This window comes from Telopea speciosissima, chromosome 2, assembly GCF_018873765.1.
Source record: "Telopea speciosissima isolate NSW1024214 ecotype Mountain lineage chromosome 2, Tspe_v1, whole genome shotgun sequence".
NCBI classification, from domain to species: Eukaryota; Viridiplantae; Streptophyta; class Magnoliopsida; order Proteales; family Proteaceae; genus Telopea; species Telopea speciosissima.
In genome coordinates, this window is record NC_057917.1 from 7596746 (window position 1) to 7621267 (window position 24522).

Genomic DNA, 24522 nt, shown 5'->3' on the forward strand with positions numbered 1-24522 from the left:
TAATCTGAAATCTAATCAATCAAAAAGTAATCCAATAAGAACTTTTTGGAGCTTTTTTTGAACAGATTCTTAACAAACTCCATGAGTGAATGATGGACAATTCCACTTTTAATCTACTCAATAGTTTCATTTCTTGAATGCGAAATAACTATTTATTGAAACTATGCATGGGAAATTCGTGTTGAACGAATGCGTAGACACAAGGAAGAAGAGAATGAATACCTTGTTAAACAAAATATGAATCCCATAGATATAGTTCGGGTGTTACATGAATGGAAATGAGAATGTAGCGGAATAGATTTAGAACCAACTTTTTGGTTATGAGCATCACAATCTACAGGTCTTCTTCTTGATATCTTGAAAGGCTTCTCCATGGAGAAATCCACACTAGGGATGTTAAATCCAGGCCCGACCTAAAAGACCTAATCGAGCCCGGCCTGGCCTGGCACGTTTACTAATCGGGCTGTCCTGGTGTAGGGTCCTAGCCCATCGGGAACCCAACCGGACCGACCTAGCCCGACCCTTTAACTTGTAAACTTTACTATGGTTTCTAACCCTGTTTGATTTATTGGCCCAAATCTGTCTATGACATTAATTTTCTTTTGGGCTGGGCCTAATGTATTGGGTATATTTTTATGACATTAATTTTCCGTTGAGCTGGGCCTGATGTATTGGTTATATTTTTATGATATTTTTTTAGCTTAAATTTATATCATTGGACATGGGCCAACACGAGTTGCACTATTTCAACTTATTTCTAATGAATCAGCCATGTTCAAACGGTTGGAATATCTAATTTAAATGGGAAAAGACGAAAAAAAAGGTGGCAAGATGGTACACCTCTTTGTAAAATTAAAGTATTCTGTTTTAATGGGCTGCACCGTTTAAAGCCCGTTTATATTTAAACCGGCTCATACCCCAGTTCTACATCGTTTAAGGCCCGATTATAGCCCGAAGCCCGAATTAGCCTAACCGAGCCCAACCAGATCTATCCCGAATACTTAAACAGGCGGTCACGGTGCAAGCTTTAAGCGCCTCAAGGCCTGGCTAGGCCCAACCGAACCCAACCGAGCCCGACTGGTTGACACCCCTAGTCCACACCAGGTTTAGACCCGAGTTCGGTTTACCTGCGTAAACACAATGAAGAAACCACACACAAGGAGTTAACATGGTTCAATACGAATGCCTACATCTACCCTAAAGAATCAAAGAAAATTTTCATTGACCATAAAAAAGTTCTACACCATTCTCGACCTCACTATGTAATCTTTCTTGCTTGTATCAATAGTTTTCCCCGTGGATACAATATATAAAAAACCCGAGAAACCCTAATCCCTTTACAATTACTATTTTACCCTATACATGTTGGGGGACCCAAAATCCAACACAAACATATACAAACCTAATAATAACCATGTAATGACCCACTACATTCACAAATTTATTACAAATTAAAGCTGCCCATTGCAACATTATTCATTCCTGAACCACAATGAACTCTTCTTCACCGTGGGTGAAGGAAAAAAAGGGCTTAAAAAGGATTAAGTTTTCCTTCACCCACTTCATCAAAGGTGATGTGATGCTATGATTATTCTTGGTTCATCGATTCATCCTTAACTCCCGCCTGTGTTTTTTGTTCATGGTCTTAAATATCTTTCTCTAATCTGTCAGATGAAGTGGATGAAGAGATTCCCTCTTCACTATGGGTGAAAAGGAATTAGATCCTTAAAAATTTTTCTTGTGGATGATATAATGGTCTATTAAAAGTGTTCCTAAAGAGGATTTTTTTTTTTTGTGGAGGGGGGGAGGGGGGAGTGCAGGGGTGTGAGACAACTAATACAAAATTAGTGTTCATGATTTTGTCTAATGTATGACTACCTTACGATTATATGCAAGTCTCATGTATCTTCTTGACTAACATACTTGAGTTGATAAGATCCTAGGCTGAAAACCCTCTCGTACTTATATGGTAGAGGTTTTTTCAGAGTAAGTGACATAGAGGAGCACTCCAATGAGGTGTGATAAAGTGATACTGTTCTTTTGAGGGCAACGATATCATTTTATATGAGGAAGAGAAAGATAAACATAGAGATGCTAGAGTATCTTGTACCGGCAACTCAAAGAAGGTGGGTCAATGTATAGAGAACCCCACACTCATCTACCACGATTGTGTGGCCATGGGGACTGATTGAATTCATGTAAAGCTATACCCCTGGTGTTTTGGGCTGAAAATTAAACAATGGGATGGAAGCACATAGACTCACCACGATTGTGTGTTCCACATTGAATGTGATTTTTTTTAAAGGAAAATAATTGACACTCTAATGATAGTATATGTTCTCTTACAATCACTGACACTAGGGGTCCAAGTTTGGCCCTAAAGATCTGTCCTGAGTCCAAACTACAGGGATTGAGTTAAGATATCTTGACATTAAGGGCAGGTTAGGATTGGGAATTTCTGGCCCTGAGTCAGGGTCGGGCCAGACTAGGGTTGAGGCCTCGGGCTCAGCCTGGCCAGCTCATGCATCTCCTTGCCCTCCCATGGTCAGGGCCAATCAGGGTCAGCCCAGCTTGATCCTGAGGGCAGGTTAGGGTTGGATTGTTTTGCCCTGAGTCAGGGCCGGGCCAGGCTTGGGCCCAATTAAAGGAACTTAGGGTAGGGTTGGGGTTATAAAAGGCCTGACCTAACCCGATCCTGTTGTAGCCCTAACTGATAGTAAAACAAGTGCTTAGCACACTTGGCAGTTTGTGTTGTGTAAAAACTAATTACTACCAAAAGGTCTTGGGTTCAAGCCTCTTCTCTCACATCTTACATAGTCTATTTTAATTTAATTATTGCAGGGCCAGGGCCAATCAGGGCGGGCTTGGGCTGGGCTTGGCCCGTCAAGGTAAAGGTTAGGGTCAAGGTATTTAGGCCCTGAGTCAGGGTTAGGGCGGGCCTAGGCCTAGCTAAGGGGACTCAGGGTTGGGCTAGGGTTTTAAAAAGCCCGGCCCAACCAGACCCTGTTGCAGCCCTAACTGATACACTATCTATCTCTCCTCTCCTTTCTGATCATGAGATGTGAGAAATACTAGTATACATGGCAGCGTGTATATCCTCCCCCTTATCTAATATCACTAAAGAAAGATTCATTTGTTCCTCTAAACTAATCTTTAAAAGGAATATAGAATACCATGTCGGGGTATATTCTAACTACTACAACATTCATGAGGAACGCCGAGCCAAGCAAGGACGAGGACCAAGAAATAAGACATTGGTTGATCCAATAAATTCCCTGGACAAGATAATACAGATGAAATTGGCTTACAATATTTTATCTTTTAATAATCAAAGCTTGGACTGTTTGTGATATGGACAATATAGGTTTAATTTTTAATTATCAAAAACTAACTTATCTGCTAAATTAAAATTGCTAACCGACTCGTGGTTGTGCTTGTGCCAGTTACAACTCACAAATCACAAACCACAAACCACACCGCCTAAATTATCATTTATCTAAAACCATTGGAATTAATTAATTTGTCATCTTCAGCCACCTATAATTCCTTTTCCCTCCCTCCTTGGAGACCCACCTACCCATGTTTTAGGTATTAAGGTTAGGGATGTAAACGGATCAGATATGGATCGGATACAGATCAAATGTGATCGGATCTGGATATTTTCTGTCTGAATACGAATATTACTAAATGATATAGATGCAAATCGAATTTGGATTTTCGACTATCTATTTACATCTTTGACTTGTGTAACTCAAACCTTCCTCCCCCTCCCCCTCCACAGATATGATTCACTCTCAATCCATATTTTAATCTCATAATTCTCATTTTCTCATTCTTTAGAATCTACTGAATCTTCAAAAACCCTCTATATCGTAGTTAGATATTTATTCGGATTGGATAATTTTTTTTCTGATTATTTGAATACAAATTCGGATACCCTTAAATGAATACAGTTGCAAATCGAATTCGATTTTTTTAATACCCATTTACATCATTGGCTGGTAGTTGATTTATATTGTATAGATGATACCAAAATAAGGAAGAGTAAAATGGTTCAAAAAAATCTGTATCAGTATTTTACAAAGCAAAATGTTTTGATACATATCAATAGTATCAATATCGATATCAGTGGTAATCGATACCAATACTGATATTGCGCACTAAAACCGTGCACCACCTTGCAGCTCTCGGCATTATCAAAATGCAACACTATTACATGAAAAAAAATGTGTTTTTTGTTTTATTTTTCTTTAAGCTTTGGTTATGTTACTATACGTAGATAAATAAATCAAGGGAGAGATATAAGCACGCCACCCGCATGCATGCTGCATACTATCAAGCAACCCCAATGGGGGCATGGGATGAGGCATCATAGGGCCAGGAGTCATTTCAAAGGGAGAGAGAGGGACATGTCATTAAAAGGCAACCTAATGAAATTATTACATAATTTTCTTTTAATACACAAAAGAAAAGGAAACAGTTACCACCGTGTGGACCTATCGATAGGGGTGTGCTCTAATGAGGTGTTGTGAGGGTAGGGTAGGTGAATGACTTGGTGAAAGTTAACTTGAGCAGTTGTTGATACCCTACCAGTAGGTAGGTCCCAAGAGGTCACGAGATTGACTCCTACTACCCTTGAGAGGGGGTTAGGGGTTTGGTAAGGACAAATGATCTCCACGTTGCCCGGTATCATGTGCCCCCGCCATATTCTCTCCCTGCAGATTTGTGGAATTAATATTGGAATGGAAAAAAAACTCTGTGAGAAAGTATGGTCCATGGGAAAATTATCACCTCTAGTTCCTTGTCCGGTCAGTTCCCCTAGTGCTTGCAATAAGCGGGTTGGACCCCACTCGAGGTAAAGGTAGGGTGGTTATTGCACCCTCTTTATTAGAGGCACTGGGGAAACTGAGCTGGACAGGGAATTGGAGGGTACAAAGATCCTGAACCATGCACCCAGACATAAAGGGGGTTGAAATGACCACCCCACCCCAAGAAAGGCTAAAAAACCTGTCCTATTGATGCTTCCACGCATGCTTTCATTGGGCCCCATGCATGTATAGGGGCCACGTTCCCCCACAAAGAACTCTTCCCCAAAAATTTTTTATAGGGAAAAAGAACTCGTGTAAGCTACACTAGCACTCCCATGAGTCTATCTCTCTCCTCCCCATATGAAAAGATAGCTCTACCCCTTTATTTTAAGGAGGAGAGAGATAGACCCATGGGAGTGCTGGCGTAGGGCACACTCCCAGACAAAAAACTGCTTCCCTTTTTTATAATACGACTATATTGTAGTATATGAGCCGAGTACAGGAACTGGAAACAAACCATGTAACAACAGATTTTTAGAACAAATAACCAAACCCAAATTGAGCAGGTTTGGTTTAAAGTATTTATTTTCTGAACCGATTCGATTCTCAGATCGGTTCCGGATCATGCCAACACTTTCTAGAACCGAAACAAATACTCGGTTCCAAACAGATTTACACCCTTATATCCATATAGTGCCCTTTCCCACATTTGAATGACACCTCTATAGGTGTATTTTGAACTTGACACTTTCTTTTAATGCCCCTTGTTATATTCGTAAAGAGGTTTTTAAAATAGGGATATAAAGGGGTTTAAAAAAAAAATGACATCATTATGTCATTAACAAAAGGTGTTATTGTCATGCATATATTTCGATTACGCATGTGAAATGACACTATCACTCTTATTGAAAAAAAAATTGTATCATTTATATAATAAAAAAAGTTATAGATAAGGATGCAAGTTTGGCCTTGACGGCCCGAGCCCGCTCTGAGCCCTGACAAGGCCTAGGTTGAGATACCTTGGCCCTGAGGGCGGGTCAGGTTGAGGCCTCGGGCTAATGTTGGCCTGGCCTGACAAGCCCGAGGCTTCAACCTGACCCGACCCTGTCTTCTTGTTCTTTCTTCTTCTACTTCCCAACTTGGCCATCCCATGCATCCCTTTCCCAGCTTGGCCATCCCATGCATCTCCCTTCCCCCCCCCCCTCCATCGTCAAGGCAATCAAGGTCAGCCCAGCCCGACCTTGAGCCTAGGTTAGGGTTGGATCTTTCTGGCCAGGTCGGGCCCAGGGCTCAACTAAGAGGACTCAGGGTTGGGCTGGGTTTTTAAAAGGTCCGATCCAACCCTACCCTGTTGCAGCCCTATTTACAAATTATTTGACACCTTAAAGATGTATCAATAAGAAAATCCCAAGACATATAATTTGTCATGTGGACAGGTGATGTGTCCATTTTAACAATTGATTAATAGAGAGGACATGATCTAGATTAGCTATGTGTCAAATTTTATAATCTTATTCAATTTTAAAAAATAAAAATTTGCATTAGCATTCATCTTGTGTGTTTCTTGCACATGTACTAGTATTATAGACATTAGTGTGCACTCTCCCATCTATGTTTTTATTGATAGGGCATTCTCTGAATCGAAATCCTCTACTTTCACCTGCTTGGGTATTGCCGTGTACACACTCAAACAAAGTGGAAAATACCGTCTTACCCCTGCCCAAGCACCTTGCCTGAGCGGGGGTAAGGCAATATTTTTCGACTTGCTTGTGTGTAGGGTGCACGACAGTACCGAGCATACGGAAATAGAGGATCAAACTTGCATTCTCCCATCTTTGAGCACGATTTAAATAGAAGAAATCATGAAAAAGGACAACATTATATTTTCCATAGACTATAAAAAAAATTCAAATCTATGTTACCTTAAAAAAAATCAAATCTAATTTATTTCAAACCCTTCGCTCGTTGAAAAAATAGGTCAAATTCTGTAGTATCAAATCAAACCTATGGAAGTAAAGGAATGAAATCATCACTTTTTTTTTGGTAAAAAGAATGAAATCATCACAAACACATATGACCATGGATTGGGGTATTGATCATTGGGTATCGGCCGATACACGTCAATACTAATTGAGTGATATAATAATAAAAAAATGATTTCTTGTATTGAAATCGACCATATAAGTATCAGTATCAATATGGATATATGCGACGAGATGGATATAAAACCATGTTTATTAGACACCACTAATTACGAAATATTTTATATTAAAAGAAGAGAAAATGGTACAACTGTAAAATGATTAAGTATGCACGATTACGGACAGTTGTACCCTGAAGGAAGAGCAACCCACATGAGAGAAGATGCTTTTTTATTGGACTTTCCTTTAACCCCAATTTGCCCCCTCTGCACGTGATCAATATAACACGTATTCACCATCATGTGATCATCCATAAAGATAAGAACAGAAATTACATTTTTCTTTTGACTCAAATATTGACAATCATGGATTAGGTGCACATGATGCATGTATTGCTTAAAAAAACACAAAAAACATATCACTGCCTGGTCACGTAGTGCTTACACCATCGCTGGGGCAATGAGAGAATTCATATAGAAAAATTAATTTGGTGGAATGGAAATTTATTTTCACTGAGAGTTGAATGGTAAATTCACATGTTCTTGTGTCTAGATACAAGAGCCACGTGATTAGTCAATGTTCTTTTTACCCTCCCCCCAAAAAAAAGAAAGAAAAAAGACCGCTACCTAACCCCTACCCATAGACACATGATCGTGTGAAATTAGTTCAAGTTTTATTGCTTTTGGGTTCAGTTTGGTTTTTTATCACTCTTGTTGATTTTAATAAATCCAAATCAAAGTGTTTCTTTTGATCCAGTTCCAATTTTTCGTTCAATTCAATTCTAATACATGATGCATGTAATGCTTTAAAGAAAAAAACAAAAAATATATAAGATATGAGATCACTGCCTGGTCATGTAGCGCCTGCAATATCGTTGGAGCAATGAGAAAATACAGAGGGGAATTAATTTGTTTAAATGAAAATTTTAATTTCACTGAGGGTTGAATGGTAAATTTATGTATTCCTGTGTTTGGGTACAAGAACCATGTGATCGCATAACCTCTGAAATCAGTTCATTTTTATTGCTTTTAGGTGCCTACTTCACCCTCAACATGTGGTCTCTATCATGATTTATCTTTTTTGTCCCCCTCCCTCTAATTTTTGAATGCGTAATTATTAGGTAGAGGTTTCCCACATGGGCCTACTCATCATTTGTGATAGGATCCTTGTTGGTCCTTCTTTCATTAATGATCTCACCATTTTGTAGTAGTTCACGTGAATGCGTGAGCATAGTTCAAGGTATCGATTGATATGGTACGGGATTGTTAGCCAGTGATCCTGATATAATATCTCTGATATAATATCTACGAATCATTGGTAAAACTATCCAAAAATCCATTGTTTTGGAAAAACTAGAGGCAAAACTATTTGATACCGATCAATCCTTGTCAATTTGTATCGATATCATAACGATTTTTGAGATGGTCGATATTATGTATTAAATTCATATACTTGAGATACTATCCTTTCTATCGCTTAAGCAATAAAATATAAAATCAAACACCAATGAAAGGGCAGAAGATGGACTCGTTCAACAGGTGAATCTATATGTGAGAAGACACCAATCCCCACTTTAGAGTTGTGGGTATTTTTTTCTCTTATTATTAATTTGGGCCCCATTAAATTTAAAATTTTTTGAAAAGTATTTCTTGCTCAATGGTCGGTGAATAAAATCCAAGATCTAGACTATATAGTACTCCAAATATCTACAGGTCGGCCGAGTCGGCCCATTTCTAAGCCCACGACGGCCACGAGGTTTTAAACTATGAAGTAGTGAAAGAGATGCCTCCGCTATCCATGGGACCCACAGAGTCACCACGTCACTTAGTCGGCGATCCGACTCTTCAAATTCTCTTGACTCAGTCACTCAAACCTCATTTTTAAACTACTAACTTCATCATCATCATCATGATAGATCCCATCATACATACATGATACATGATACTATGGAACCATCTAGTCCATCAATACACGTGTCAAAAGGAGAACAAACCGGAGGCTCCGGCCATTAGCTGTCCACAGCGACAGATGTCTTTTCCGTTAATTAAGAAAAGTTAAAAAAACTTTTTTGTTGTCCTTCAATTCCTTCCTGAAATTTCTGGTCTTATTGCTGAACCGGTTCGCCCGCTTCCATGGCCGTCTCTTTAGCTCTATATATAAAGAGACTACTTACTGAGCTTTAGACAGTAATAAGCTAGAAAGAAAGAGAAAAAACTTCAAGGGCTTCAAAGCTTCTAAGATTTTTGATTAGTTGTTATTGTTGAAGCTTTGAAAATGGCGATCACCAGAATTGCAGTTGGGACACCCAGAGAAGCAAGCCAACCTGATGCTCTCAGGGCAGCTCTTGCCGAGTTCATCTCTATGGTTATCTTTGTCTTCGCCGGTGAAGGCTCCGGCATGGCTTTCAGTAAGATCTCAGACTTAACCAAATCACTACCCACTTCGTGTTTTAGTCTTATTAGTGATTGTGTAACTGTGTTGGGTTGATGTTTAATTTGTCAGATAAGCTCACTAGCGACGGATCAACGACGCCGGCCGGTCTTGTTGCGGCAGCTTTGGCTCATGCCTTCGCACTGTTTGTTGCAGTGTCTGTGGGAGCTAACATTTCAGGTGGACACGTTAACCCAGCTGTGACCTTTGGAGCTTTTGTTGGTGGACACATAACACTGTTGAGAGGGATCTTGTACTGGATTGCACAGTTGCTTGGATCCATCGTCGCTTGCTTGCTTCTTAAGTTCGCCACCGGTGGATTGGTAAGGATTCAACACAAAAACCTAAAACCTACTATTTTGTTTACTTGTGGCCAAGAGGAAGGAACCCATTTCACGGGGTCTCATTGGAGTTGAGTAGAGAGGTTCGATCTAAATTAAGAAATTGACAGGTAAGATGTGACCGAGGGGGTGAATGTTCACGTACGTGAGTATATGTGAATGACTCACAGCTGTTCAGATGGAATATTTTCACAAAATAAATTCTTTCTAAACGATTGTGAGTTGTTCATGTACGCACATATACGTGAATATTCCCTGCACATGCACACGATAGGAGACATTGTGACCATCCATTAGACTTTGGAACAGTGTCTCAAGTCAAAAATTGATTCAACTTTTGATGGAGATTTTGATATCAAAAAGTCTCCTTAAAAATAGATTTTTTGACAATTTTATCTCTTGTATGTATCGTGTCACTAATATGGTATCAACATAGTATCAAAATCGACTACATATAAAATTGGTACATATCGTCTGATACAAGTAATACGATACCGATACTTAGAACCATGTCTAGATCCTCGCCCTGTGATAACCACCCAAACCCTAGCCCAATGGTGTTTAGCACTTAGCACATGGGGAGAGAATCTCTACTCAATCTAATGTGATAGAATATTGCACAGTGATTGAAAACATCATGTCCCCTCCCGTCCAATGCATGGTTTTAGTAATCATCGATATAATCTCAATCTAATACGATAATTTTTTTGGGGGAGTTTTTTGGCCCCTCGTATCGATCCATTGATATGAGATCAGTTAGGAATCAATATCGATCTCCACCAATACTGATATGGATCGATCAATCCGATATTGATTCCTCAAATCATGCTCTCATGTAATGTATAATCTCATCCCTTAATCTGCTTGTATGAAAGGTCTAAGTAGACAAAATATGGGTTAGAACCCTAGAAATTAGAATTGGTAAGAAGAAACAAAGATTTTTTTTGAAAAATTTATTCAAACATAAGGATTACTATAAGAAGTAAGTTTCATTTTATACTATTTTACTATTAAAAAAAAAACCATAGTCTAAGAATGAAGTTCAAATATGAATAGTGGGTAATTCAATAGAGGGTAACAAATTCAAACGGAGTAATTCCCCCTTCTAATTCCAACTCCTCAAACCATGCTTTTATACATGTTAATAAGAAGAAACATGATTAAAAATGCAATTCCTTTGCTCAAACTGTGCTTCTTTCTCTGTTCTCATTCAAGGGTCAAGCAACTAAATTAATTTCCTATATGATTAACTCAATTGAATTGATTGATTCGGATCGAAATCTATCGTGACCAATCTTTATTTTGGACATTTTAGAACAATCAATTTTAGGGTTTTTGGGATTAATTCTAATCCATTTCGATCCGATCTAGATCAGACCTCGAATTCAAAATCCTTGAAAATATAAGAGAAAAAATGGAAAATTATAGGGTTTTTTTTTTGGGGGGGGGGGGGGGGAGGGGGGAATAGAATTACAAAAAAAATGTGAAAATTCCCAATTTCTTTTCCTTAGTCTTTATAAGTTTTTTTTTTTCCTATTTCCATTAAACAAAACGGATGATTTGGTTCTGTGCAGACAACCTCGGCATTCTCCCTATCAACTGATGTGAGCGCATGGAATGCTGTGGTGTTCGAGATAGTGATGACCTTTGGGTTGGTCTACACAGTTTATGCCACTGCCGTGGATCCCAAGAAGGGCAGCCTGGGAACCATTGCTCCCCTTGCCATTGGTTTCATCGTGGGTGCCAATATCTTAGCCGGTGGAGCCTTCGATGGTGCATCAATGAACCCAGCCGTTTCCTTTGGACCCGCTGTGGTCAGTTGGACATGGACCAGTCACTGGGTCTACTGGGTTGGTCCACTAATTGGTGCTGGACTTGCTGCTCTTATCTACGACAACATCTTCATTGGCAGCAACACCCATGAGCAACTCCCCACCACAGATTATTAGAATTGAATGGAATTTGTGTTCAGATCAAGAAGTTGGTCTCTGTTTCTCTCTCTCTCTGTACCTCCCTCCTCAGTGGTTCAAATTGTTGGGCTGGGCTGGGTTAGGAATTTAGGATTGTGCAATTGGGTTCTTTTCTTTTTCATATTGTGTTTGTTCACCTTTGCTTTTATGTTTGGATTCCTTTTCAATTTAGGGTCAGTAAAAGTTCATTGTTGCTGTAAATGTTAATGTTTCTTCTGTTTCAATTTAGGCAACTCTTCATTATTCAAAATTAAGTGATTGTGAGTTGTGACCATGGATTTAGTTAATGGTATCAATCGCAGTCGATATCAATATCAATACATATCAAACATATTAGGTCGAATCGGTACCAATTCTAGATTAAAACAATTTTTTTTTAATAAAAAAAATACATCCATGGTGTATTGTCCGATCCGTATCGATTAAGTATTGACATTGGTCATGGATGACATTGATACGAATTGGCCAATACGACTATTCTGATACCGATTCTTAGAACCATAATTGTGACTTGAAATATTAGTATTTTTTGGCCGTGTTTGGTATACATTCTAGGTCAATTGCGCATTCTCGAGCGATAAACAACTATTTTTATCATTCGAGAATACGAAATTGACTTAGAATGCATTCCAAGAATGCATACTAAACACTGTCTTTGTTTTTGCATGGTAATATGCTATTGCACCCTCGCTATAAAATGGTGGACCTTGGAGCTCCCAGTTGTGGGTTCAAACTTGAATCCAAAATGGGCCGCCCTTTAAGAATTGGGATTTAATTGGGCCAATTTCCTTCTCTTCTTTTTTCTTGTTTTTTTGTTCTTTTTTAATGCAATGCTAGATTCCTTCCAAATACTAGGGTTAGGTTATGTTTTGGCTGATTCTGATTGATATGTTGGACTGCACTGAATCCCAATTTTGAGTTTTTAAACCCGGATATGGAACACCACCACCCCCAAACAAAAATAAAAAGCAAATCAAATCTCAATGGACGAGGCTCCCGTTATTTGCAGGGTTTGAGAGGGACAAATGTATACAACCTTACCTCTACTTCGCGAAGAGCCGTAAATTATTAGGTTGTGTTTGATATGTATTTTTTGGAATAGATTTTGAGTTTGGAATGCTTTTGAAACAGAAATCTTCTTTATTTTCTACCTTTTGTAATGCATTATATACCTATAAGCTATTCCGATGATGCATACCAAACACAGCTTTAAACTCATTTAGGTCTCGATGAATTTTGGCAAAGGTCTCAAATTACTTGAATGATTGAATCAAAAGTTTCGCCTGGTCGGATTTCTTAGTCACACAAGTTCCATATCTATCATATTGTTTTATGTTTTTACCAAAATAAAATAAAATACTATTTTATGTTAATAACACAGAGAGAGAGAGAGAGTAAAGTCCTCTAGTACTGCCCCGACCTTAGAAAATGCAATAAATATTTAGTAACTGTTTCATGGGAGCCTGGGAGGGATCGAGACATTTTCAATATATATTGGCATTATATACATGTGAAATCAATGGGAATAAATGAGAGACCTACATGGTTAGTGAAGAAAGAGAGTATTATCATTGTGAGGGACATCAACTGATGACAACATGACCACACTTCTTTCCCTAATTTTATTTGTGTTTTTTACACTTTTAAGACCTAAAATTAAATTAAAAAAAACACTATTTTATTGGATAAAGTTTTCATCCACTTGTAAAAGACTATTTACCCATTCTTCTAGGGTTCACAAACCGGATCTTTATCCTTTCAATTTGCCTGCCCGTACTTGACGTCAAGTACATCTAACAGAGGGGGTGGAAATGACTATCCTACCCCTGCCAGAACACACTGCCCGAGGTGGGGTCTACCTCCCTCTATTAGATGTACTTAACATCAAGTACGGACAAGCAAATTGAGAGGATAAAAATTCTCACAAACCCCTATACGGTTTTAGTATTTTCCCAAAACACCCTTCCAACACTGCTTAGTTCACCTATCATCACTCTCCATGTGTGGTGCATTGCCTGATGCGCTACACAGGTGGATTGGGTAGTACACTGCCTGAGAAGATAAAATCCAAACTTCAGTCTTTTTCTTATTATTGCTTTTGAAATACTTGCATGTAGCATCGACCGAACCTGGATCAAACCGGGCCAAAACACTGATCGAACCGATGCCTTTAATTGATCACATGGCTTTATTTATTTGATCAGGACCACAGGATGGCTTGAGGGAGGTGAATGTTCACGTACATGAGCGTCTCACAGCCGTTCAGATGGAACATTCTCACAAAATAGATTCCATCTGAACGGCTGTGAGTTGTTCCCGTACGCTCACAGTCGCTGCACTCGGATGGCCTTTCATTTTTCAACCTGGCCCACCCGGCGGCCGGTCTATGCTATTATCCTACAACAGCAGGTGAGAGAGTTGATGAGTAAACGTAAAAGTGTAAAACACAGCAGTGCGCAGCGGGGAAGCCATGGCAATGGCCGCCTCCATGTCCCTCGCTCGTATCTCCCCTGTTCGCCATTCGATGATATCAGCTAAAGAATTTGAATATTCCGTTCGATTGGAACCTTTCAATTCACGAGCTATCTTTGGGAATTCCTCTGTTCGTATTTCGGCCTCTTCGATGAGCGTTGAAGCTCCTAAGAAATTATCGAAACATTCTTTCTTGGACCGAAGAGAGACTGGGTTTCTCCATTTTGTCAAGTACCATGGCCTTGGCAACGATTTCATCTTGGTAAGTAAATATTTTCAACAGTGTTTCTATTCTGCACCCTCGTCCTTCTCGATAATGACCTTGCTTTGTGGAAGAGGGTTTCAATAGGTTGACAACCGAGATTCTTTGGAGCCTAAGGTTACTCCTGAGCATGCTGTGAAGCTCTGCGATCGTAACTTTGGCGTTGGTGCGGATGGAGTTATTTTTGCAATGCCTGGAATTAACGGGACTGATTACTCCATGAGGATTTTCAATTCCGATGGTAGCGAGCCTGAGGTATTCTGCTTACCTGGAATGATGATTTTGATGAATTTAGATGCTGAACTTAAAAATAAAAGAAATATACTCCATAGAAAAGGGAATAAAGGAAGAAGACCAGCACTAGAGAGCAACCTCTGTTACTCCTTAAAGATCATTCCTTTTGAGGTGATTAATCGCCATATGATTTGCCGAACTTTCTGTTATGTGTCTAATGGGGACCAATCTAGTGTATGAACGTTAGATTGGGCCAACTTAGTAGGGATAGGTTAAAGGGCTTGATTTTGGCATATCGATCAGAGTACCTAACACTTTCCTAATACATGAACGTGTCCAACGACTCAAAAGAACTACTTGATGGTAGTGGGAAGTCACAAATCACACCCAAAGCTTTGAGTGTGCAGCTACGACTCTTATTACCAAATTCGCATCTATAGTGATGCAGGTTATAATTGGTATGATTGATTAAGTGCCACAAACTAGAAGGAGACATACCCATGCGTAGGAGAGGCTCAGATGCGTGGATTCGGAATCTCCAAGGGATATTGAATCATTTCCATTCAGTTTAGGGACACCCCCCTTGTCTCCTTCAATGGGCACTTTCATATCTATAAATAGAGAGTGGATGGCTGTCATTTCATTCATTCAAACTCGAATTTAGAGACAACTATCTCTCTCACACACACCAAATTGCTTCTTCTCTATTTGATTTTCTGGATTGTTGAGCATTGCCTTCCTCATTTTAGAGTATTCCAGATTGTGAGTGCAACACACATATCTGTGGATTCCCAAAATGATTGTTTACTGTTGGAGGTTGAAGTGCATGTTACCCGGAGTGCACTAGTAAGGGAACATTTACTACCTTAAGGAGAGTGTTCTTTGTGGCACAACTCAATCCTACATAGTAGCAGAAACCAACCGTTATTGAAGCTTGAGTTCTGAAGATTGATACAGTCTCCTCACATTGTGGAAACAAATATGACAAATTGATATGTGTCTTATACTCTCCTTAATTACTTTTCAACATTATATACTCTTAAGGTAGTAAAACCTGAGATATAAGATGGAAAATATCACCACTCTTATTGGTCCTACCCAGAATGCTGACTCCCTTGCCTGCAATGGACAAACTAAGGATAGTTTCTGACTTTGATACGATCGAGTCGTTCAATGGGAAAAACTTTAAGAGGTGGAAACAAATGGTACTGTTTGCATTGGCGCAACTATGGGTCTCTTTTGCTTTGTCTGAACCCAAACCTGATGAAAGTGATGTCTCTACTCTCAAGGCTAAGAGAGAGACCTGGATTGAAGGATTGAAGCTGACTTTGAATGCAAGAATATGCTGAATGCTTTGTCTGTTGACTTATTTAATGTGTATTCATCTTGTGAGGATGCATATATATTATGGAAAGTACTAGAGAAGAAATATAAACTTGAGGGTGCCTGAAATAGGAAATATGTTGTTGCAAATTTCCTAAGTTATATGATGAATGATGAATATAATGTATCCTCTAAAATTGACAAATTTCAAGTTCTGGTATCCAAATTGGCCAAGGAAGACATGGTTCTTCCGGAGTTATATGAATTTGGGTCTACTTCTCGTTTAGAGAAGTTACTATCCTTTTGGAATAATTTCCAGTTGAATATGAAACACAAGAGGAAAGAGTTGATAATGTAGTCCTAGATAAATGATAGATCTAGTAGGAGCCAATTAACCAGGACCTTCCTAAATAGTTGGCCGATTGGGGCAGATTTGAGGAATTAGGTCAAAACTAGGGTTAGGCTTAGGGTAGTGGGGTATCTTATTTAGTAAAGCTAGGCAAGTTTATAGGAAGCTAACAGTGAAGGTTTGTCACGCCCCCATCCCAACAAGGGATATAATATCATATAAAGGGTGACTAGGACGACGCGTGTCATCCTACTAAACCGCCCGGATCACTGACACAGTGTCCCAACGCACAGTCATATCCAATATTAACACAATATAATATTAGAATGCAGAAAAGAGGAATATTACATTCCAATGATCAGTAGTATTGCGGAAGCGTATAAATCGAATAGTTACAAGATGTTCAAAGCTAGATGATAAATACAGTAATTAGTTACATTTCCAATGATCATCTAATAACTATCAAAAATGGTATTACAGTAAGTATTTCACCATAGGCCTTAGCCTCAAAAGTAATCAAAAGGGGATCGAGTCCCGAATATCCTCACGGCCCGTAGGCACAATCATCGCAAGGACACCCGTCGCCATGTTCCTCAAACACGGCCTCCGGTTCCTCCTCACCGATCTCATCGTATCCCGAGGGCTGAACTCCAAGTCCCGCGAGATATCCGTCACCTGCACCATAATCTAAAAAAATGTGCGCACGAGGGGGTTAGCTCCACTGAGCCAGTGAGGGGATGGGAATGCACAACACGCAATTCACATAGTCCAATGATGCATGCACATGTTAAGTCCATTTTTCCACCTAACAAACAACTAAGTCAATGGCATATGCTACTCGTGACAACTCGGGAGACACTGTGGGTCACTTAACTTATCGCCACAATGAAACCTCAATTGTCACGTGGGACCTACGCCGATCGAAGCCTCCAAGACCACTCAGTGGCAGACCCCTGATAACCAATACTACCATGACTGGCCTCTCCCACCTCCACAGAATCCGGTGTACTGATTACCCAACACCTAAACCCCTGTTGGTAAGGGTCGTAGCATAAGGGTGTGAAATCCTAGCCACAAATATACTACATGCAAGTCCTATCGTCCCGAGAGGTAATCCGGGCGCATCAACTTTTCATCTGGTTTAGTGCCCGATTACCAGCACGGCACGGCGCATACAGTTCAACATGACATTCAACATAATTTCTTCATAAATGTTTATAGAATTCGGGGTTTCGGCACCGGTACCCACCGGCACCGAGACCCATCAAGATACAACATTACCAATCAACATTATAACAAATAGATATAAAATTATGCAATATGCGCAAACATGCTTATTAATTATAATGAGTACATAATATATAGTGCAATAATAATAACAAGCCCAAACAACCAAACCCACTCACTCGTATACGCCAAGCACCACGATTATCAGTTGTCGCCTCGATCAAGCAATAAGCCACAAAAGTGAATATTTTAACCTATACAAGGAGTGGAATAAGGTTAAACGAGCGAAGGGAACGGATCCCCAAAAGGTCTCCCATAAACACTTAAGTATAAGGTTTCAGAGACGAAGTGGTTGCAGGAGTGGTTTCATGCCCAAATTCTGCAACCACATGTAAATCCTAGGAAACCGGGGGTTCGGGACGTTTTAGTCAAGGTCGGATGCAGATGTGGTTTCGAAAAACTGAATCCGAGTGTAAATCCGAGCTTCACGGGGCTCGGACAATTTTTGCCAAGGTCGGATGCAGATGTGGTTTGAAAAACTGAATCCGAGTGTAAATCCGACCTTCACAGAATCCATCTCGGGAAGGTAATTTCAGGGTGGTTTCTTGCAGGTCCGAACCCACATGTAACCCTCACACCTTCAGGTCCAAAAATCCAAAGGATTCCCCTCCAAGGACCCCATTTCAAGTGGTTTTAAGCACAAGGACTTCTAGAAAACTCCATCCTAAGCTCATTAGGGTCCAACCTTAAATCTCTCAAAAGGCAATGAGAACCCTCACATTAGAGCTCATAATGGAGTGAACCAACTCCACCATAGCTTGGCTTTAAAGCTCCATCTACTCCCTAGGTTCCAAGAGAGATCTAGGTCAATCTCTCCCATTACCCAACCCCTTTTTGAAACCCAAAATAGAAGAAGGAAGAAGCTTACCTACCCCCCAAGATGAAAGCTCCACGATTTCTGGCCCAAGAGATGGGGTCTCCACCTTTCTCCAAGCCTCTCTCTCCTTCCTCTTTCTCTTCCTCTCCTCTTTCTCTCCTCTTTCTCTCCTCCACGATTTAGGGTAGAAGAGGATGTTGAAGAAGAAGTGATGTTCTCTCTCTCCCTCATGGACTCATTTATAACAATTGGGTCTATGGGTACCCTTAGTCAAATGGGTCATGAGGCCTAATGGGTCAACCCATTAGTCCTATGTGGGTAAATGGATGGAATAACCCATCATTGGGTCAATAGGTTATATGGGCCTGCCCACAACCTCAATTAGGGAAAAGCCCATTCTTAGATGGGTTTAAGTCCCCAATGTACTTCCTAAAGGTACGCGGGACCCGAACTTAAATTATTCCCTTCTCTCATGAAATAGCTCGAGCGTTCAAGCCCGGACCCGCATTTCGAGGTTACCAAGGGAAGAATAATTAATAAGTCTTGAGGCTAGAACTTACTTTTCCCCCTGTCATGGTTTATTACCCATGACCCCGAACAGCTTCGCCACGGCAACGCTAAGCTCATCACCGAACGAAATATCCAGCTGAGGTGACGGTCCAGGATGCTCTCTCCTGAACTCCTCGCTTCCCGGGCTGGTACTTGGAGGGTAGTCGACGAAGTCGCCGTCCACGAACTTTCCCCACTGGCGGTTGAGGAATCTTTCCTCCACGGGCAAACCCGTGCTGTGGTCAACGATTTTGTAGCTAGGTTTGACCATCATGGAGAACAGGTCACCAGCATACATGGCAGCGGTATCTACACGTCACGAGAAGAAATGATATTTAATTATATCCCGGGGTACGGGTATAACATCCCCCCCACCTTATAAGAAATTTCGTCCTCGAAATTTGACGTACCTTGTAGATAGGCAAGAAAAGGGTATTTCGCCCGCATTTCTACCTCTGCCTCCCAAGAAGCTTCCTCTTCCGGATGGTTGCACCATTTTATCTTCACATAATGAATGGGCCGGTTGCGAAGATGAACAACCTTGCTGTCCAAAATCTTTTCAGCAGCTCTTTATAGGACATGTCGGCCGCAAGTTCTGGTGGTTCATGCGTCAATACATGGCTTGGATCATGGACATACTTCCTCAACATGGATACGTGGAAGACGTCATGCACACCTTCTAAAGATGGAGGGAGTGCTAACCGATATGCCACCGGTCCAATCAGTGCAAGGATCTCAAAAGGTCCTATAAATCTCGGACTCGCTTGCCCTTCTTCTTTGAAACGCATCACCCCTTTGGAGGGTGATACCTTAAGGAACACTTTATCACCTATAGTGAACTCAAGGTCCTTCCGTCTCAAGTCCGCATAACCCTTCCGCTGGATCGAGCCGCCTTGATCCGCTCACGAATCAAGTCCACCTTCTCGCATGTTGCCTGAATCAACTCGGGTCCAAGAATACGTCGTTCACCTACTTCGTCCCAATATAACGGTGTCCGACACTTCTTCCCATACTGAGCCTCAAACGGTGCCATGCCTATAGTAGCCTGGTAACTGTTATTGTAAGCAAACTCAATAAGTGAGAGATGCTCGTCCCACTGCCTTGCATATCAATGGCACAAGCTCGGAGCATATCTTCCAATGTCTCGAATAGTCCTCTCCGATCGTCCGTCGGTTTGAGGGTGGAAGGCTGTACTAAAACTCAACAAGTGTACCCATTGCCTTCGAAAACCCCCGAACTTAGATGTAAATCTGGGATCCCGATCGGAGATGATGCTGACAGGGACTCCGTGTAGACGAACCACATTATCAATGTACAAGCGAGCCAGCTTGTCCATCGAATAGGTAATCTTCATGGGGATGAAGTGAGCCGTCTTTGTCAATCTGTCAACGACAACCCATATGGTATCGACACCTCTAGGCGTGCGGGGCAACCCGGTGACAAAATCCATGGTAACATGCTCCCACTTCCACTCTGGAACAGGCAATGACCGTAAGAGGCCATGAGGTCGCTGTCTCGTCCGCCTTCACCGGACAAGTAAGACATTTTGCCACATACTCAGCCACATCCCTCTTCATTCCACTCCACCAGTAATATTCCTTCAGATCTCTATACATCTTCGTACTACCTGGATGAATAGAATAGGGAGAGTCATGGGCCTCAGCTAACACTTCCTTCCTCAACTGAGGGTTACTAGGAACACATAGCCGTTGTCTGAACATGAGAACACCACTCTCTGTTAAAGTAAAATCCAGTTCCCGCTGCGTGTCCCCCTTGATAGCCTCAATAACCTTTTGAATCTCCTCATCAGAAGCCTGGGCTGATTGAATTCGCCCTACCAGTGTGGATTGTACTGATAAAGCTGATAGAGATAAGGTAACACCATCAACCAGTAATTCCAGGTCCATCCTTCTAGCTTCCTCGATGAGTTTCTCACTGGCTGCTAGTGATGCCAGGTGACAAGGACTGAGATTTCCGGCTCAGCGCATCCGCTACTACATTTGCCTTGCCTGGGTGGTAATGGATAGTACAATCATAATCTTTCAACAACTCCAACCACCGTCGCTGCCTCATATTGAGCTCCTTTTGTGTAAAGAAGTATTTGAGGCTCTTGTGATCACTGTATATTTCGCTCTTCTCACCATATAAATAATGTCTCCAGATCTTCAGAGCGAAAACCACAGCGGCAAGCTCCAAATCATGGGTCGGGTAGTTCTTCTCATAGTCCTTCAATTGCCGAGAAGCATAGGCCACTACCTTCCCATCTTGCATTAGAACACAACCCAAGCCCATTTTAGATGCATCATCAGACTACCATCCCTCCAGACCATTAGGAATGGTAAATCTTGGAGCGGAAACCAGCTCGCTTGAGCTCTTGGAAGCTCTTTTCACAGCTATCAGACCACTCGAACTTCACTCCCTTTCGGGTCAGTCGTGTCATAGGAGCGGAGAGCCTTGAGAAGTTCTCAATAAATCTCCTGTAATAGCCAGCTAGTCCCAGGAAACTACGAATGTCTGCCACATTCTTGGGTATCGCCCAGTCAACTACTGACTTCACCTTGCCAGGGTCAACCTCTATACCCTTACCAGAAACAAGGTGTCCCAGAAATGCCACCTGTTGTAGCCAAAACTCACACTTACTGAATTTGGCGTACAACTGTTTCTCCCTTAGGCGTTGTAATACTAGGCGAAGATGGTCTGCGTGCTCCTCCTCGCTCTTGGAATAGACCAAGATGTCATCAATGAAGACAATGACATACTTGTCTAGAACATCGTGGAACACCCGGTTCATCAACTCCATAAAGGCGGCCGGGGCATTGGTCAGCCCGAAGGACATGACCAAGAACTCATAATGACCATAGCGAGATCGAATCTTGTCTTGCCGATATCACTATTTTCGATCTTCAATCGATGGTACCCGACCGGAGATCAATTTTCGAGAACACCTTCGCACCTCGTAGTTGATCGAATAGGTCATCGATCCTAGGCAAAGGATACCGGTTCTTGATTGTCAATTTGTTGAGCTCACGTAGTAGTCAATGCACAGACGCATACTACCGTCCTTCTTTTTCACAAACAACACCGGTGCTCCCCAAGGAGATACACTGGGTCTAATGAAACCCTTCTTCAATAGGTCATTCAACTGCTCTTGTAGCTCCTTTAACTCAGTTGGGGCCATCCTGTAAGGTGCCTTGGATACTGGGGCTGCACCAGGAATCAGATCTATCATGAACTCTGTCTCGCGATCTGGTGGCAACCGCGTTAGATCCTCGGGAAAGACATCCGGAAAGTCTTTCACCACGTACAACTCTTCCAAAGGCCGCCTTTGGCTTCGAGATCTATCACGGATGCTAGATAACACGACATCCCTCTCGCCAACAACCGTACTTGGAGGGCAGAGATGATAACCTTCTTGGGTCTCTCCCGCTTAGTACCCATAAACACAAACTCTTCACCTTCAGCTGGTTTGAATAGAACCTTCCTCTCTGAACAGATTAGACTGGCTTTGTGAGTTGATAGCCAATCCATTCCCAAAATCACATCAAAGTCTTTCATATCCAGCAGTACTAAGCTTGCTTCGAGTCCGTGACCACCCACACATACCGGGCAAGGATCATAAACCGAGTTAAGTTCAACCTTGCTACCCGTTGGTGTACTGACTATCAGTTTCTGGGCCATTAGCTTTGGTTCAATGGACATCTTCTTAGCAAAGCTAGGGGACACAAAAGAGTGTGATGCCCCCGAATCAAATAAAGCATAAGCAGGCTGAGAGCAAACAAGAACAACACCTGACAAGCAACAGACAACCAATCATAGAAACAAAAGCTATTATATGCACATCTTAAGAGTAGAGTGCATTACCTGTAATAACACTGGGATCGGCCTGGGCCTCTTCATTTGTCACAGAATACACCCGACCTTGAGATCTATGGGCCGGAGCAGGAAGAAGAGAACGCACAACTGCCTTGGCTTGGGGTGCCTTCTGTGTAGCTGCACCTGGAGGACCTATCATCCGCGGATGAGGACAGTCTCGAACCATATGCCCGGACTCCTTGCAATTGTAACATATGAGAGTCTGGGAACCATAGTGAGGAGTTGATGTAGGCCTGGGCACTTGCACCGCATCTGACCTCCGGGACTGGGCCGGAAAAGCAGTAGTGTAGGATCCTCTCCTTTGGAATTTTGTGGATCCCCTAGGTTCGTGAGAGGTCATGGGCCTTTTACCAGCCTGAATGGCCCTGTAATTCTCTCTCTGCTGGTCCTCAATCACCTTAGCGGCCTGGACCGTCTCAGCATAAGTAGGGTACTTGTGTAGCACCACAGAAGTACTAATGCTAGGTCTAAGCCCCTTCTCAAACTTCCTAGCCTTCACATTCTCGGCCTTCATGTGTACCGGGGCGAAGTAAAACAGCTCCTCAAAAGCTTGCTGGTACTCAAGGACCGATTTGGATCCTTGAAAGAAGCTCATAAACTCAGACTCCTTCCTATCACGGAAGTTTTGAGGGAAGAAATTTTTGAAGAAGACTTCCTTGAATTGAGCCCAAGTTGCCTCTCGGGTGAGTTGCCCAAAAATGGTCTTTAGAGGAGAGCCACCACGCATCGAATCACCCCGGAGTGGTAGGTAGCACACCGGATCTTGTCCGTGTCATTGCATCGTATCACTTCAAAGATTCTCTCAAGATCCCTTATAAATGTTGCCGGGAAAAAGGAATCATGGGCCATCTTGTAGAAGGTTGGAGGACGATGTTTCTGAAATCTCTCCGATAACCTAGCAGCATCCACCCAAGCCGGAGTCACCGCTTGGACCGAAGGAGCCACAGAAGTGGAAGGTAGAATAGGTGCTGGCACCTCTTGTGTCAAAGGAATTCCGGCAGTGGCTTGAGCCAGAGGAACACTAGGTACAGCAGAACCCACAGGGGCAGGTGGGGGAGGATTGACTTGCACAGGAGGAGGCACTGGCTGCCTTTCCCTAACAAAGGCTTGGAACATAGCCGTCATGTTTTGCATAAATTGGCGCTGCTCTTGTTGCGCCTCCCTATGCTCTCGTTCCATGGATTGCAACCTATTGCTCAACAACGCGGCGACATCCGCATTATTACTAATTGGCGGTGCTACCGGTAGAACCGTATTCGAAGCCTCACCGGCCTCTTCCCTAGCAGGAGAACGGTTGGCATTTGACCGTGTATTAACCATGGTTCACACCTGGTTACAGTCAACACCCACAGTTATAGGCACAATAGCAATATTAAGCAAACCAATCAAAAATCGATTTGCAAAGGTAAACATAGGTTACACGAGGGGTAAGGGAAGCAATAATGAGGGTAATAAACATTAGAAACAAGTTGGTTAAGCAAAACAGGGTCAAAAAACCCTTTCTGGCCGGGTCGGATTTACATGCGGTTTCACTAGGCTGCATCCGAGTGTAAATCCGACCTTCACAGGACCAAAGGCTGGTCTCGGGAATCCGCGGATTCACAGTCGGATTCAAAATCTTGCATCCGAGTGTAAAACCGCATGGTCCAAAAACAGAATTTCTCAC

The 24522-nt window shown here is 41.8% G+C and overlaps 1 protein-coding gene and 1 pseudogene across 1 annotated transcript; both read left to right on the plus strand.

Moving 5' to 3' along the window:
• The first annotated feature begins 9183 nt into the window (after positions 1-9183).
• LOC122649747 (aquaporin TIP1-3-like) lies at positions 9184-11712 on the plus strand. The gene is made up of 3 exons (XM_043842987.1): positions 9184-9356; positions 9452-9702; positions 11295-11712. Exons 1-3 carry the CDS (start codon positions 9224-9226, stop codon positions 11667-11669), a joined length of 759 nt encoding a protein of 252 aa, XP_043698922.1. The 5' UTR covers positions 9184-9223; the 3' UTR covers positions 11670-11712.
• Positions 11713-14160: 2448 nt separating this feature from the next.
• LOC122652758 overlaps positions 14161-24522 on the plus strand; it is a 62010-nt pseudogene continuing 51648 nt past the window's right edge.

Bases quoted from the DNA above. Each gene is read 5' to 3' on its own strand.
- LOC122649747 (XM_043842987.1), top strand. From the start codon at position 9,224: ATGGCGATCACCAGAATTGCAGTTGGGACACCCAGAGAAGCAAGCCAA. The intron at 9,357-9,451 runs GTAAGATCTCAG...TTAATTTGTCAG, and splicing joins AGGCTCCGGCATGGCTTTCA to ATAAGCTCACTAGCGACGGA. The intron at 9,703-11,294 runs GTAAGGATTCAA...GGTTCTGTGCAG, and splicing joins AGTTCGCCACCGGTGGATTG to ACAACCTCGGCATTCTCCCT.